At 43.4% G+C, this 16,248-nt stretch overlaps 1 protein-coding gene across 1 annotated transcript in view; it reads left to right on the forward strand.

Moving 5' to 3' along the window:
- Positions 1 to 16,248, forward strand: part of Matcap2 (microtubule associated tyrosine carboxypeptidase 2) — a 29,639-nt gene that overhangs the window by 3,969 nt on the left and 9,422 nt on the right. The window contains exons 2-4 of the mRNA XM_003470077.5: positions 4,976 to 5,679; positions 14,893 to 15,036; positions 15,442 to 15,574. Coding sequence (XP_003470125.1) covers positions 4,976 to 5,679; positions 14,893 to 15,036; positions 15,442 to 15,574 — 981 coding nt within the window. The remainder of the gene's footprint in view (positions 1 to 4,975; positions 5,680 to 14,892; positions 15,037 to 15,441; positions 15,575 to 16,248) is intronic.

Here is a 16,248-nt window from a genome sequence, read left to right on the forward strand (position 1 = left end):
CCCCCTTTCTCAAGTCCTCTGTCCCCACGGATGCCTCTCTGGCTGAACTCTCACAGGCAGGGCCGGGCAGCCCAAAGCACACACAGCTGAGTGCTGACATGGAGTTTGTGGCTCTGTCCTGGACTCTGCCTCCCCAGGACAAGTGTGAGAGAGCAGCCTGCTGTGACAGTCACTTCTCAGGAGGGAGAGGGCTGGGTCAGCAGGGGCTGACGGAGATGGCAGACACTTTCCAACCGAAGGGCTGTTGGAGCACCCTGGGAAGAGGGGTTGCATTTGGGGAGAGGTGGAGTGTGCGGGACTGAGGGTGGGGGGCTGGAGGGGAGAGGTTCAGGGGCAACACTGTGGGAGAGAGGAGGACTTGGCAGCCAGTGACCTCCGGGCCCTGGTGGTTGGGGGTTCTGTCTTCACCCAAAAGAAAGCTGTGAGAAAGTGCATTTCTCTCCCATTATCATCCAGTATTTCCAGAACATCCTTGTGTACTTCTAATTGCAAAACCCACATGCAGCTGCTTCTGACCCCAGAGCAGGACGGCACCTTCTAAGATTGTTGCTCATCGGGCAGCACTGAAGTGTCCCCAGCTGGCCTGCAAAACTTTCAAGATGAAGCTCAGTCAAGTCATGATTCCCGAATGGCATTAGCAGTGCCGCGCTCTCTCGCTTCACTGCTGAGAAACTGCACTGAGTGCTGTTGAGGTAGAGGCGATAGAGCTAACATTTTACCTGACACAGTGTAGGCAAATTGCACAATAACTGTTCTTAAGCATATAGGAGTTTTAAAATACAATATTTGAATTGTAGGGCTAAAGAGATGTAGCTTAGTGGTAGAGCTCTGGCCCAGCATATGCAAGGCCCTAGGTTTGATCCTCAACACTGGGAAAAAGAAATTAGGGATTCCTTTATATATATAGTGAAGTGTCCAAGTTTCAGCCTTATGACTATTGCCCAGAACACCACAGTTTCTAGCCCTCAGTATGCTCCTAGATAGCACCAGTTTATGACTGCTCTTTCGATTTCTCCTACCATAATGAGTTTTGTTATTTCTGAACTCCATCTGAATAGGATCATCTGAATGGAATATATACTCCTTTGATGGGTGTCCTTTCTTGAACGTTGTCTGAGCAACCTCAGTATTTTTCTTCACAGTGTAGTATTCTATGTTGCTATACCACAGTTAATTCACTCTTTCTTTCTTTCTTTTTTTTTTTTTTTAATCAGTACCGGGGATTGAACTCATGACCGCCTGCTTGCAAGGCAGGTGCTTGTGCCGCTGAGCTAAATCCCCAGCCCCCTAATTCACTCTTTCTACTCTTGACTGATATAAGTGCTGAGCTATTTGATAAAGTGTCATCTCCTCCAGGGGTTATATTGTTTTAGATTGTTTTTCTTCTGTGTGTAACCAAGCAACTGATTGTTTAGTGGTGTAAATTTATCCCAGATAAATTTCTGGTTTCCTAAGTATTAGTGAACCATATGTTACTGTAGGCTGGGCAGGTAGCTCAGTGGTAGAGCTTGTGTTTTATTTTGTTTTGTTTTTGAGACAGGATCTTGCTATGTCACTAGGTGGTGGTTGAGCTCACTGTGTAGCTCACGCCGGCCTTAAACTAGAACTCACAGCGATCCTCCTGACCCAGCTTCCCGAGATCTGGCATTATAGGAGTTTGGTACTGCTCCTGGCTGTTCCCCAGAACCTGTTCCCCAGGACCAAAAGAAAGAAAATACCAAACCTTGGTCATTTTATAGGTCGTGATTTGTTGAGCCGTATTTTTCCACAAGGCTTTGTTTCCGGTGACCTGTCACTCAGCCAGGGACCGTGCAGTCACGCGAAACCTCACCCGTTCCCAGGTGGGAAAGCCCAGGTCGAGTGCGCAGCCTTCCCTTCTACCCATTGTTGGCACTGAGGGATGAATGGCAGAGGCTCTGTTGGGTTGAATGCTCAGGCTGATGTTACAGGGAGGTCATTGAAAGAGCTGCCGGGACGCCAGGCTCCTGTCTCCCTTCCTCCTGGTCTAGATGCCTGTGAAGCTTCCATTGTCCTCACCTGCTTGTGGGAGACTGAGTACTCATTTCTGTTTGGTGAAACGACTTACCCTGTTTTCCTCAGCATCAGTAACCAGGCTGGGGTGAGCAAATTCATTCAAAGCTTTTAATGAATGGTTTGCTGATGGCTAATGCGTTAAATTACATGGTGTCAACCTTTTATGTGAGAGATTATGATTTTTAATTACCGTATTGCTTCTTCTAGGAGAAATAATTCCCCCAAAGACAAAAAATTCTCAAGTAGTAGTAGTCAGGGAATGGGGTGTTCTTTAATAAATCATCAGCCTTTTATTATGTTCTTATGTGGTCATTTTTAATAAAAGTAAATAACAGTGTTGAAAATTATGAAAAAAACATTGCACACAGCTCAAGGATGATTATGACTGAGAAGTTAATGTCCAGCTTGTCTGAGCCGCGTGAAGGACCACATGCCCCACCTGTCTGAGCCTCACGGCGGAGCCTGAATTTGGCAGGCCTGGTGCTGGAAAGCGTGCATGGCAGATGGGCCCCAAGGAGGCTGCCGAGCCTCTCAGTAGATGGTGGGCAGTTGGGCTGAGGGCCACAGCCCCGGGGAGAATGCTTCTGTCACACGTCCCTCTGCCACCCTCTGTCCTGGGGAGCTATTAGGGGGTTTAGGCCTTTTTTTAAATATCCCAAAGTGCATAGATTGTTTGACCTGGGTCTAAGTTTTGAATGTGGAAGTCAGTGGTGCTTTATGACAAAACAGAAGAACATAGTGAGATGAGCTCTGTGGTCATAAAGTTGAGTGTTGAGAATCAAACTCATTTTTCCATTTTTCCATTAGATATGTTTTTTTAAAAGTCACAACAGATGTATAACCCACCATCAAAGTCAGAACTCTTCAGAGTGGTTTTATTCATGGGTTTTTATTTGGTGCAACTTTTGCCTTTTCTTAAAAGAAGCTCAAAATGAGAAAGAACCTGGTTACCTCCCTTTACCTTTCCGGGTCCCTGGTCCTTACCCTACTTCTCTAGGCTCATGATTCTGTTGTGTTCTTATCGCATTCTCTTGCTAACCCAGTTAGCGTCCATTTCAGGGTTGATTTCGTTACCCTATCTTGTTTTGTAAATGTATGGCATCTTTTCAGGGAGACTGGCATTGCCGTTGGGCATTTGGGCTGCAGCCCGTGTCATGATGTCCCTCAGCCCATGTGCCTTGCCAATCTTGGCTATCACTTATATCAGAAACTCCTGCAAAATGGACTACCAGCCTGTGATGAAAATTGGATGGGTCCTGTTATTTTTGGCTATTGGCTGAATCGTTAAACATGTTTTGAATGGCCTCTGTGTACAACCTACCTTCAGCATGAGACTGAAAGCTAACTCCTGCCTCCAAATTGTATATAAACTTACAGATATTTGGTTCCCACAAATACTTTTAGACACCTGAATTCAAATTTTGTATACTGTCCTAGAAAATGACAGTGAACAGACTCTTTAACATACCTTACATAATTGGATTGTTAACACTTGTGACCTAGTGCTCTTTCTTCACCCTAAATCCAGTGACTTCTGGGGTTTAAAAACTAACATTTAGGGAAGCGTTTCTTTACCTTGGCACCACTGAAGTTTTGGGGTGAATATTCTTTATAGACAAGACTCCTGGGAGGGATCTGTTGTGCCATCCTGGCCCTCTGCCCACAGATGCCAGCAGCCCCTTTCCTGGTGACAACCTGAACCTCTTGATGTTGCTCGATGTCCCCAAGGCACAGTCACCCTCGGCTCAGGACCAGGGGCTCAGGGTCTTCGCTGTATTTCCACTTCCACAAAGCTCTTCTCATAGGAATACAGGACGGCTCCAGAACCACAGATCCCCCTTTCCCCAGAATGATTGCAGAGTGGCGTGTTTAGGGTCACTGATTAATTACTGTATTCACTGAACATTTATTGACATTTATTTATTGAACTAGAGTCTTGTTCACACAGCTGTATTTAAGCTGGACTTCAGTTAGAGGTGAGTCTGAAAATGTTTGAACCCCACCTGAAATCCCTTCTTTAGCTGGTCCTCTTCAGTTGCTTCCTCCTAGATTACTGTTGGTATCTTGTTTTTTCACCTTTAATCATATGCCAAGTGGTATTATTAATTAAAACATCATATGAATACCTTGTTTTTGGAGTCATATTAGAAGCTGGCTGTAGGCAGGAATGGAAAATACAGATGATTTTCAGAGCCATGCACAAAATTCTATATATTTGTGAATAAAAGAATACAGATTACAATTTTAAAACAGTGTGTCAACATCAGTTTATGGGTGATTCTTACTTGTTTAAAGTGCTTTTGAGCTCCCAAAATAAAGCTGCCCTCCCCTTAACTTGACACTTAATATACACATGCCATTGTAAGAGTAATTATAATTTGATTTTCAGTCTTGTCAAGAAAAAAATTTAAACTTAAAATATAACTTAGAGTTAATAAAATCAACCAGTTGTTGATACTGAGGGACATTACAACATGCTTGAACACAGACATGTCATCTGTTTAATTCTGAAAAAGTGACTTTGGAATTAAGCAGGCTTCCTTGCTACCTAGTTTGAAATTTCAAGATCATACTAACTGTTAAAGTGCCTTGGATTTCACTTGGTCATTAATAACACTACTAATATGTTTTTTTCTGAAATTATCATTCTTTAGTAGTGTTTTCAGATTATCTTACCTCACAGCTGTATTAGACTTTGATTGTGTACATGGTTTGAAGCTGGGGATTTTTACAGGTAATTTAACATACACAGTGTAGAAAAGAAATGACAGTGTCTAGAATTAGCTAAATAATATACCTATTAATATTTAAATATCTTTTCTAAAGATTATTGCAAATTTTTAAAGTTCAGAATATTTGAAGCATATTCTTCCTATAAAAAGTTTGCTTCACCTGGTATCTTTATTATTTCTTTTATTTTGATTTTGTTTATTTAACACAGAAAAGCTTCACTGGCCTGAGCAAGAACTTGCTAAGAAGTCTGTTCTAAATGCAGAAGACTCATTGATCCCTGACAGCAAGAGAAGCCTTCCACATTCGTCCTCCGGAGTACTAAAAGACATTTTCACAACCGGAACCAGTAGTTACAATGTCCTGTTGCAGAGCAAGGAGGAAAGAAAGCACCATGCACAAAAACAGTCCTCCTCCACCTACTCCAAAGGATGTAGAAAGCCCAGCAAATGCCCTAGCTCTTCTCGTAGCAGAGACTCTCGCAGGACGAAAGCCCCAGTACCCCCAGGACCCGTGGCAAGCAGTGGGACTTGGTATTGCCTGGAGAGGCAGCCCGCTGTTTTTGTCACTAGCTCAGTGTCAAGTCCTGTGAAGTTTACCCATGATATCTCTGTTACAGGGAACAACATAGTCCTGCCACCCAAACCCAAAAGCAAGGTCAAGCAACACCATTTCTCCACCCTGGCAAAGCCCAAGCAGCAGCCTCAGCTGTCTAGAAGCTTTGAGAAAGCAGGTGACTTTTCTGCAAAAAGATTTTGCATATTGACTGCTATAAAACCTACCAACTTAGAGAAAGAAAAACTGAGATTCTTCAAATCTGACTATACCTACAACCCTCAGTTTGAATACGCCAACCCAGCCCTGCCGACCGTGTTAGCCAAGCACAGCGATGCATCTGACCGATTTCTGAAGCAGGTAAAATGCCAGTAGTGGCATTGCATTTTTTTGTAGCTCAAACAATTATCTACCACTCTGCTAGCAAAAAACCTTTTTTAAAATTGTCCTGTAATGTATATGTTATAATTATTTTCAAATCCATTTTATTTCAATGTTGTAATTAACTCCCACCCATGTCAGGTAGATACGTGACCAGAAATCTCTAGGTAAGTGATGTTACCTATACGTGGACAACTTTGCTGTCATCAAAATCTGTATTGTTAAGACTCTTTGTGACAGCAAGTAGCCCTGTTCAGAGGTGAGTTTCAGATTCAGATTTTAAGCTTTCATTCAGAAGTCACAAAATCTTGGCCTGTGATAAGCCGACAGACATCTGTTGGGAGCTTACACTATGTTTTTGTTTTCTAATCGATTGTTAATGTGTAGGTGGAACATGCGATCTCTGGTTCTTGCAAGCTGGCTTATCCCCAAATTACCAATCTGTAGCAGTTTGTTTCTTGCCTATGAACTTGTTAATGCCTTTCTAAAGCAGTTAACAATTAATCTAGTATTCAAGTGCTCATTTAAAGAGGAAAATGGGCTTGGGCTATAACCCTGTGGCAGAGTGCTTGCCTAGGGTGAGCCCCTGCACCATAATAACCAATCAATCATGTCAAAAAAGAAGAAATTAATGGAATTAAAGATTATCTTTGGGACTAACAAATAATCTCATGAATAAAAATATTTTCTAAACTGTTCAGTTTACATTTAGCACATAGTTTTATTTTTAGAGTTACATGCAAAAACCTTACAAAAGTATCTGAGGCAGTATTTGACTTTAGGACATAGTGTTGAGATATTTGCAGACTGCCTGTAGTTAAATTAACTTTGGACAGGTTTCTAGAGTACATGAGCCTCAACTTGGCTTTGTCAGTCATCAAAACATCTATTCGCAGGACAGGTGAGCAAAATTGCTTGGTTCTATTTTTCAAGAGATATTTGTCCTCTTTTAGCAGTCTTTGGTCTTCTGGCCAGACTTATTTGGTCTTATGGTGAGAATTATTTGCTGTTTGGTTTGGAGTTTTTCCTTAGTTTGTTCATGTTTTTTGAGACAGGATCTCACTATGTAGTTAAGGCTGGCCTTGAACTCACCACACAGCTCAGATTGGTCTTGAACTCATAGAGATCCTCCTGCCTTAGCCTCTTGAAGTACTGGGATTACCCTCAGTGTGCCACCATCCCTAGCTTCCTTCTTTTTTTGATAGGAAAAAAATTAATTGGAAATATATCAATTTAATTGGAAATGTAATACCTCACCAGTAGAATGTCTTGACCTAAAATTTCTCCGATGAAAGGAGTATAGTTCTAGAATAGAAATAGGTTTTTAATTTTGTAGACCTCATGTTGCCAAAACAATAAAGCAGCAGAAAAAGCAAGACTTCTTTAAATAAACTGCACCTCTCCTTAGGTAACATGATTTTCTCTTTTGGCAAATCATGAAACTTTCATAGATACCCCAAAAGTAAAAGTTTTCAATAGGTTCCATAGTCGCTTTGTGTACTAGGTTAGAGAAGTGGGGTCATTTCTTAACTTAATAGCTAGAGAGGTTTTCTTCCAGATCAGGTGGAAACTCGCCCATCAGATTATCTGTCCTTGGAAGGAGGAAAGACCTTGATGCCTCGTTGCACAGCTTTGTTGATCTGACTTTGAAAGCTCACTGACCTGCTGTGACCCAGTGACGGGCACTTTCTCAGGTTATCTTAGCAGGGTCTTTCCTAGTTCCATTGTCGATGCTGAAAGAACAGTCTGCAGTGCTCAGCCATCCGTAAACATCCCTGCCTTCTTCTCCTCCTGCCCTCCATCCACACCACCTGCCCGTCCCTGCAGAATGCAGAGGGGAGACCCTGAGCCAGGAGGAAAGGAGTGCACAGAATGGGGCCTTGGCAGACTCAATGTCTGGACCTGTTTTATTTCCTGGCTTCTCCCTATCTAGACTATGACTTTCTGAAGTGCATATATCGGTTTGTCTCTTTTTATTGCAATGTGATCCTAGTCTGCAGTTCATATTAAAGAAAACTGACTTCCCTGGCCAAATCCTGTGCTGCCTCCAGTCTCTCCCTGCTGTCCATTCTGCTGCCAGGTGCACGTCTGGTGCTGTCATTTCTCTTCCTGAGCTTCTGCAGGGTCCTTGTCATTCTAGCTGAAGTCCAGAATCCTCAGCGTGGCTCTCAGGGCCTCTCACAAAGGTTACATTTACCCTGTGACCATTTTTAGGTTTCTTACTTCTTCCTCACTAGATTGGCCTCCTTGGTATCAGTGCACTTTATTTATTTCAGCTACTCCATAATCTCTAGCACAGTTCCTGGCTCTGAGTGACTCTTCCCAAGCTGTCTTTCATTTGCTTTGGTTTCTCTGTGCCTTTGACAGTGTTACTTCCATGTGCCTGGAATGCCCTTTAGCTCTGCTAATCCCCTACTTCTATCTACCTTTTTTACATGACCTTACAATAGTTCATAACTCCATCAAAAGTATTACTACATTATGTCTATTTATACGTCATCTACAAATCTAATACCAGATCAGAGACTCAGCTTCTAAAATAGAAAAAAGTGAGTGATTGGCAGAAGGTGACCATGAAGGTGACCATGAAGGGGAATGACTGAGGAGCTGGTTCAGTGCATGGTCCTTTTTGCTGCAATGTTGGAAACATATTGAAGTACTTTACAAACCATAGATCTGTGATCGATGGTCAGATTTCTAAATTTGTGGCCTAGGGTCAAGTTCGGCCTGCGTGTATCTTTCGTTTGGCTGGGTGGTGTTTTTGAACACTGAATGGAAAGGTGCCACTGCATTGTCCCTCCCAGGTGCCTTGGAGCTGGTAGCTTTGCACTGTGGTTATGCTCACAGCTGAAGGCGTGGAGGTTGTACCACTGCGACAGTGTCTGTAGGTGGGTGGGTGCAGTACTTCACATGGAGGCTGTGGTCTGATGTTACTGCAAATCTTTACAAGCCTGATGTGCTACCACACAGTAGCCACTACTGAAAGCCTCCTTGAGTGTTAGGAATTTTGCTCTGCATTCTGGGACTCTCATAATACCAGAATGGGGGGTTCCTCTTGTTATCTGCAGTATTCTCCAGCTGGTCTCAGGAACACTAAGAAAGGATCAGAAAACACTGGGTGTTGTTATGTTCATGCCCAAGATTCACCGCACAGTATCACCACAAAGACTGGCAAGAGTCCTTTGACTTTATTTAATCCAACATTTTCCAAATTTTGAGTTGTTCATGAAAACTATGAAAAATTATGTCACATGTCTGCTTTCGCTCAAGGAATAGTTTGGAAAACACTGGCTTAAAGAAAAAGAGATCTCATCTGTAGGGGGTTCAGATTCTAGAATTTCCTGAAAAGCAAAGGAATGGGGTATTGAGATTGTATGTTAATTAGCAAGGCAGATAAAAATTACCATCAATAAAATGTTAGAGGACAAGCCAGTCAATTTAAAATCTAAAAATCAGGCAGGGCATAGTGGCTCAAGCCTGTAATCCCATCCCAGGAGGCTGATGCAAGAGATCCTCAGTTTGGGCCACATAGTGAGTTCAAGGCCAGCCCAAACTACATAGCAAGATACAGTCTCAAAAAAACCAAAAAAGTAAGATATAAGATCCAAAACTTAAAAAAAGTTTAAGGATAGTCTGGCTTACTTAGTGAGACTCTTCCCAAAATTTAAAAATAAATACAAGGGACTGAGTTAGAGCATCCTGGGTTCAATTCCCAGTACCAGCCACCCCACCCCCACACACACCCCCACAAAATTAAAACCTAGCACTCTTCTGCCAAATTTACATAGTGTACAGGCCTATGGGAAACAGATTATAGACCACATTCTCAGTGCCCCTCCCCACCCCATCTCATCTTCACAGTGCTGTGAGGTCAGCAGGACATGGATGTTCACCTCCATTTTACTGGGAAATATGCTACATGTAAGAAAATTAAAACAGTGTCCCCACCGTACACCGTTAGCACTTGCTGGCAACCTGATGTAAAACTAGGGCCTCTGGTGTCGCATCTCCTGCAGCACTGCCCTGTGTCCGTGGCCCCATGAGAAATGATGCTTTTCATTGAGAAAAAGCCGCATGTGGGAAGGGAGATGATTTTTACCACATGACTGTCAGATTTCCAAATTGCTAAACATTAAAGAAAATCCCCAGCAAATCACTTAGCAAACGGAGAATTTTTAGGAGGTTTGTTATATTATCCAACAAAATGCTGAAAGCTCTATGTAGAGAAATTTTTTTATTTTATGGATTAATGGTTTAAAAGTTGTATGTTGCTTTGTTGTAGCAAAACTGAATTGGGAAAAGGAATAATACCAGAGGAAGTCAGGAGGCCATGGTCTTGGCTGGAGTAACTTCCAACAAAAACCAGGTGTCAGGTATCTGTGAGCCAGCATTTATTTATGAGGCCATAAGCAGGGATTGGAAAGGCAGAACAGGAGAGCCTGAAAGTTCTGATTAGCTAGCAGGGTGAGATGGGCTAGATTAATGACCATCAGTTCCAAGACTAGATTAATGACCGTAAAGCGGTATAATCAGGTTAGTTTACACTCTCCTGGTTACAGGAGTCAAGAAAGCAGTTACGGAGCCATGAAACAGTTACAGAGCTAGGCAGCTTCAAAGAGCACAAAGTTCTAAAAAGAACAATTTTTCCTAGTATATGTTTCCCTTTTAACTTGATCCTCCTCCTCCTCTTCCTCCTCCTCCTCCTCCTCCTCCTCCTCCTCCTCCTCCTCCTCCTCCTCCTCTTCGTTTTGCAATAGTTTTTGTTTTGATTTGAGTGTTTGTCTCTTACATAGTTCAGGTTGGCCTTGAACCTCACTATGGTAGCCTAGGCTGGCCTCAAAGTCACAGCAGTCATTCTGCCTCAGCCTCCTAAGTGCTGGTATTACAGGTGTGCACTACACCCAGCTCCACTAAGAGGTCACTCACATGACATACAGTTGTTTATCCATTTAAAATGTAAACTTTAGTAGTAGTGATTTTACTATATTCAGGTATGCAACCATCACTGCAAATTCCAGAAATTTTGTTCCCCCAAGATAAGTCCAGTACCCTTAATAATCACTTCCCATGTTACCAACCTCCCTGCCTCAGTAAGCACAGTCTGCTTTCTGTCTATGTTGATTGGCCTAGTCCGGGTATTTGTTATGAATGGAATTGTAGAATATGTAGTTTTAATGGTCCTTGGTGACTAGTGTCCTTCATTTATCATGATGTTTCCAAAGATTCATCCAGGCCGTATACGTATCAGTACTTTTACTGCTGAATAATATCCTATATATGGACTCCACACATGGATTCCATGTATGTTTACTCATTGACTGATAGATATTTAGACTGTTTCCACTTTGGGACTATAATGAATCATGGTCTGAAAGTTCATGGTCAAGTTTTTGTGTGGACTTCATTTGCAGTTACATTGGGTTCATATCTAGTGGTGGGTTTGCTGGCACACATGGGGACCTTCTTGTTTTAACCTTTTCAGGAACTTCTAGACTGTTTTCCAAAGTAATTGCACCATGTAATTTCCACCCAGCAGTATGATGATTCCAGGCTTCTCCACATCCTCATCAACTCTGGTTTGTTTGCTAGTCATCCTGATGGAGGAGAGGTAGGATCTCACTGGGTTTTGTGCATCTCCATGGTGGCTAATAATATTGAGCCTCTTTTGTCATATGCTTATTGACCATCTGTATGTTTTCTTTGGAGAACTGTCTATTCAGAGACTTTGCTCATTTTTAATTAGGTTGTTTGTGTTTTTTATTATAGGGTTGCAGGATTTCTTCGTTCTAGGTACAAGTCCCATATCTGACGTGAGATTTGCAAATGCCTTCTTCTATTATGTGGGCTGCGTGTTAGTCAGCTTCTTTTGCTGTGAGACAAACAATTGAAGAGAGGCTCCTAGTTTCATAGGTTTCTTTCCATGGTCAGCTGACTCCATGGCTGTCTCAGGCCTGTAGTGGGACTATCATGGTGGAGGAAGGAGGGTTGGCAAGCTCCAGTGAGTACTGGGGACAAGGTACATCCTTCCAAGGATACCCCGCTGACTTCCGTCCTCTAACCAGGCCTCCCTCCCAGCAGCCCCTTCAACTAATGACCTGATGAGTAGATGGATCCACTGGGTGACGTTGGAGTCCCTGTAGCCGTCGATTCCCAAAGGCCCATTCTGGATCCCACCGTCAGCTTCTTAGTGGTATACGTTAGAGTACAAAAGGTTTAATCTTATTAAAGTCCGCTTTACTTTTTGTCCTTTGTGTTTTGGTGTTGGATCTGAGATGAGCCGGGGGCCTCTCCCAAGGTCATGAGAATTTGTAAGTTGGCCTTCTCTAAAATTAGAGTTAGCACCTTCCTGACTCTAGGTGCCTCTTCCCAAACTGAGTGTCACTGGCTTCCATGTGCTTTTGATAATATCACTCCTTTTTACCTGGAATGTCCTCTATCCTCTAAACCTCAATTTCTATTTACCATTTTTTATGATCTTACATTATTACATTATGTCCATTTATATGTCATCTGCCAACCTAATGTTGACAAGGACTAGCAGTTTCTAAAATATAAAAAAGTGATAGTGATGGGTGGAAAGTGACTATGAAGATGAATGGATGAGTGGCTATGAATGGTCCTCTTTTTGGGAATCCCAGAAATTTATTAAAGCTTTTACCCATCTGTTTTTCCACTGCATATTCTTTAGTACCACATACTACATTGTGAAGTACACTTTCTGATTAGCATAGATAATGATACAATGCCATAAAGTTTGCCCTAAAATTTATTGCCTCTTAAAAATGTTACTGATGTATAGGAGTGCAAAACCTTGATTCTTTTAAGTAGTACAATCATTGATTCTTGGAGGTGTCACCCTTTTTAAAAATAACTTTTTCCTTCTGATCATAGTACAAACATGCATACTGTGAAGGATTTTAAAATGTATGAAGAATGCAAACCACACACATTCCTGCAGCCCATTAGCCCTTCTCCAATGTAAACAGCAGCCTTAGGGTATCCTTCCCAATCTTGAAAGCATCTTTTAAAGTTTCACTTTCCAAAATTGGGATCATCGTAAAGGAGAAGAAAACAATCAGAGGTGATGACAGGGAAAGCGCCTCAAAGAAGAAAAACAGATGGTGATGCGATGCTTAATATTTCGTGTAGAGGGAGCTCAGCTCAGCGGCATAGGACCTGCCTGGCAAGTGTGAGGTCATGAGTTCAATTCCTGGTACCCTCGCCCCCCCCCAAAAAAAATACTTCATACAGAGAACTACAGTGATGTCCCGCACACTGTCACCTCCACTGTGGTTCTGTGGCACTCATGAAGTGAGGGGAAATGACGCGCAGGTGTGTAGCATTTTGGTGGGAAAATTACATTCTCTCACTGCAGAAAATCTTCATTTAAAGTCTTCCCTGACTTTTTCATTCATGATAACAATACCTGTAATGTTTCTTAATTCTCTAGACTGTTTTTTATTTGCTACATTAAATAGTAACCAGATAACTACATTTTCCTATGAGTAAGCATATGCTAAGAAAAGATAATTTTCTCTGGAGTTATTTTGCATAGAAAATCTTGGAAACAGAAATTATAGTGAAAAACTTTTAGCCTCTTTCGGGTCTGTCAGTCCAGTCCAGAAATTGTTCCTCTTCTTTTTTCTGCAGTGTATACGGCCACATTGCCCACATTCTTTTCACATTTCAAGAACTGGATAACTGGAGGCCTTTGGTCTCTTATGTGTGTGTGTGTGTGTGTGTGTGTGTGTGTGAGAGAGAGAGAGAGAGAGAGAGAGAGAGAGAGAGAGAGAGAGAGAGAGCCATGCCTTTGCTAGTCTCCTAACATGGGCTTTTAATTATTATAATTATTGCTTTTCAGTCTGTCTTATGAGTGAATCAGACTCAAGGGCACCCCCACCTCATCTGCCATCTCTGGGGTCCTCTTCACTTTTCCCTGTGTGTGACTCAGCTGGGAATCCAGTGGACAAGAAGATTCTGACCTCGTAGCGTGATAGGATAAGGCTAAAATCCTGCATTTGGGACCAGCTCCCACCCTGCCAGTGCTGCTGGCCCACGCTGAATAGCAAGGCTTTCAATAATAGTTTGGAAATGGAAATCCCAAAGCCTGTTAAATCGCTGCTTGTTGTGGTAACTTTATGACACTGCATGCCTACCTTATTAGTAACGCACGTTTTCTAATGCAAGTATATGTTGATTGATGGTGACTGGCACTTGTGAGCTTTCCTGTAATTTGAAGGCAGCTTGTTGTTTACAGTGGTAGTGTCTATAAAAAATGGAAATACACCACTGACGTGACAGTCAGTAGGTAGAGCTTCATCGTATGTCCGGTGCACTATGCTTGACAAAGGTGGATGAAATGTCCTCGACGAAACCTTGACGAGGGCGTTGTGTTTGTTACCCTCCTTCACAAACAAGGGAGTGCAGAGGAGGGGTTGCCAGCGTAAAGATCGATCGGCTGGAGGATAGAGAGCAGGAGGGTGTAAGCTAGGTCCTGTCCTAGAGCGGTACCTTCATCTGCTCACTAGTCGGACGGCAGTTCAGAAGCTCAACATGCATGTGAGTTCCCCAGATCTCATGAGATCTACTTGAATTTTCCAACTTATGTTCCAAAAGGCCTTGAAGGACAGTTTTCTTCCTCCTTTTGTTTTGCTTTCTTTTGGCTTTTCTACAATTCTGGATGGCTTGTAGTTTGTTACCAGACTTCTGTTCTGGCTCTGCATGTGTGGAGAAAACAGTTTCAACTTTTGTGTTCCTTTGTTGTGAAAATTTATAAAGAATAAAATTAGACAGTTCTCTGGTCTGAAAGAAAGATGGTCCTCATTAATCTTGAGACTGCTGTCTGCCACAGATTAGACCAGGAAAATAGTGATTTTAGAGACTGTCACAGAAGACTAATTGACTCCTTAATATTTTGAAGTTTTTTTTTTTTAATTTAGGTGCTAATTGTGGCACAGAGGCCAGTGCAGGTGTACACCTCCCTTGGTGCACGCAGAGAAGCCACCACCTCAGCTGTCGCCTGGCAGCACTGTGGGTGGCCCTGGAGCCCTTTGCTTGGGGACAGAGCACACACTTGTGAGCTCACTCGCTGTTCCCTCCAGTAATCAGCGAAACTGGAACACAGCAGAGCTGATTTGCCACTCATGTCTAAGTCACACTGTCCTCTACTGTCCCCCTCTCCTGCTTTTACAGTCCGTCCGTATCATGGAGCTGACTCTGCAGAAGTACGGCAGTTACGAGAACTTTGAGCAGGCCACGGGCGGCAGCCTGCTGTCGAGGCCGCGCATCTGGAGCCACGTGCGGAAGTACATGACGAAGGAGGGCTGCCTGGGAGAGGTGGGCGCGGCGCTGCTCCTGTACAGCCACCCGTGTACAGCCGTGGGCCTGTGGGAATTCCTCAATTATCTGAATCTTGCTGAGGAGGCGCGTGGCCTGGTGGTCTCTCCTGTTAGTAGCCCTGTCTTAGTAGTGTCTCAGGGACTTGGTACGGGCCGCCAGCGGGACTCTGTCCCTGCACCTTCTTTTGCCTGCTGTGGCCAGGGACTGTTTGAGAAACCCTGCTGGTTCTAGAGTCCAGAGACAATTAAAGGTGGCCAGCTGCACGTTCTACCACCCTGATCCTGGGCGAGTCAAGGTAGCCGTGGACCAAAGGGCGAGTTCATCCCTGGCTCACTGTATTCTGTGACAGCGTTTCCCCCACTTTGCTGTCTTCTACACATATCCTTTCCTCTTGCCCTTTAGATTGTGGTGCATCTCACCGAAGACCTGCTGTCCCGAGCCTCGATGACAGTCGTGAATGGGTGTCCCACTCTGACCATCAATGTGGCTACTGCACGCGAGCACTGGCTGGAGGGGATGCTGCGGCATGAGATAGGTGGGCAGCCCCTGGCCACCTGGCGTGGCAGGAGGTGGCCCAGGGTGGTACTCTTAGCAGGAAGCATGCGGTTGCTAAGCAGGACTAGGACTAAAGATAATGTACTTGGCCGGGCGTGGTGGCACATGCCTGTAATCCCAGCACTCAGGAAGCTGAGGCCGTGAGTTCAAGGCCAGCCTGGGCTACAAAGTGATTTCAAGGCCAGCTTGAACTATGGAGCGAAACCCTGTCTCAAAAAGATGAGAGACAGACAGACAGAATAAATGTACTTATTTCACGTTCAGTTTGTTAGGACACCATCAGGCTGTAGCTGTGCTGAGCTGGGAAAGTCATTTTGACTCCTCTGGATTTCAGCTGCCCCTCCTTCAACTAACAGGGTTGAATAAGCATCCAGACTGATGCTTCTTTCTAACAATATGGTTGTAAAGGCCATGTGGGGTTTTGGAAAGGACTGTACTCCTTCTGCCCCAGAGGCTTTAGGGCAAGTCATTTTCTACTTTGTTTTGATTTGTTGATGGAATCTTTTCTGTATCAGTTTTCTATTCCTGTAACAAATAACTGGAATAATCAGCTTAAAATGAGAAAAGGTTTGTTCTGCCTCACAGTTTGGGAGGCTTCAGTCCAGGATCGATTGGCCCAGGTTAAAACAGGAGTGACCTCAAAGCCAGAAAGCC

The sequence above is a fragment of the Cavia porcellus genome, unplaced genomic scaffold (assembly GCF_034190915.1).
Source record: "Cavia porcellus strain 051 isolate PalLab524CR breed Dunkin Hartley unplaced genomic scaffold, mCavPor4.1 scaffold_23, whole genome shotgun sequence".
NCBI lineage: Eukaryota > Metazoa > Chordata > Mammalia > Rodentia > Caviidae > Cavia > Cavia porcellus.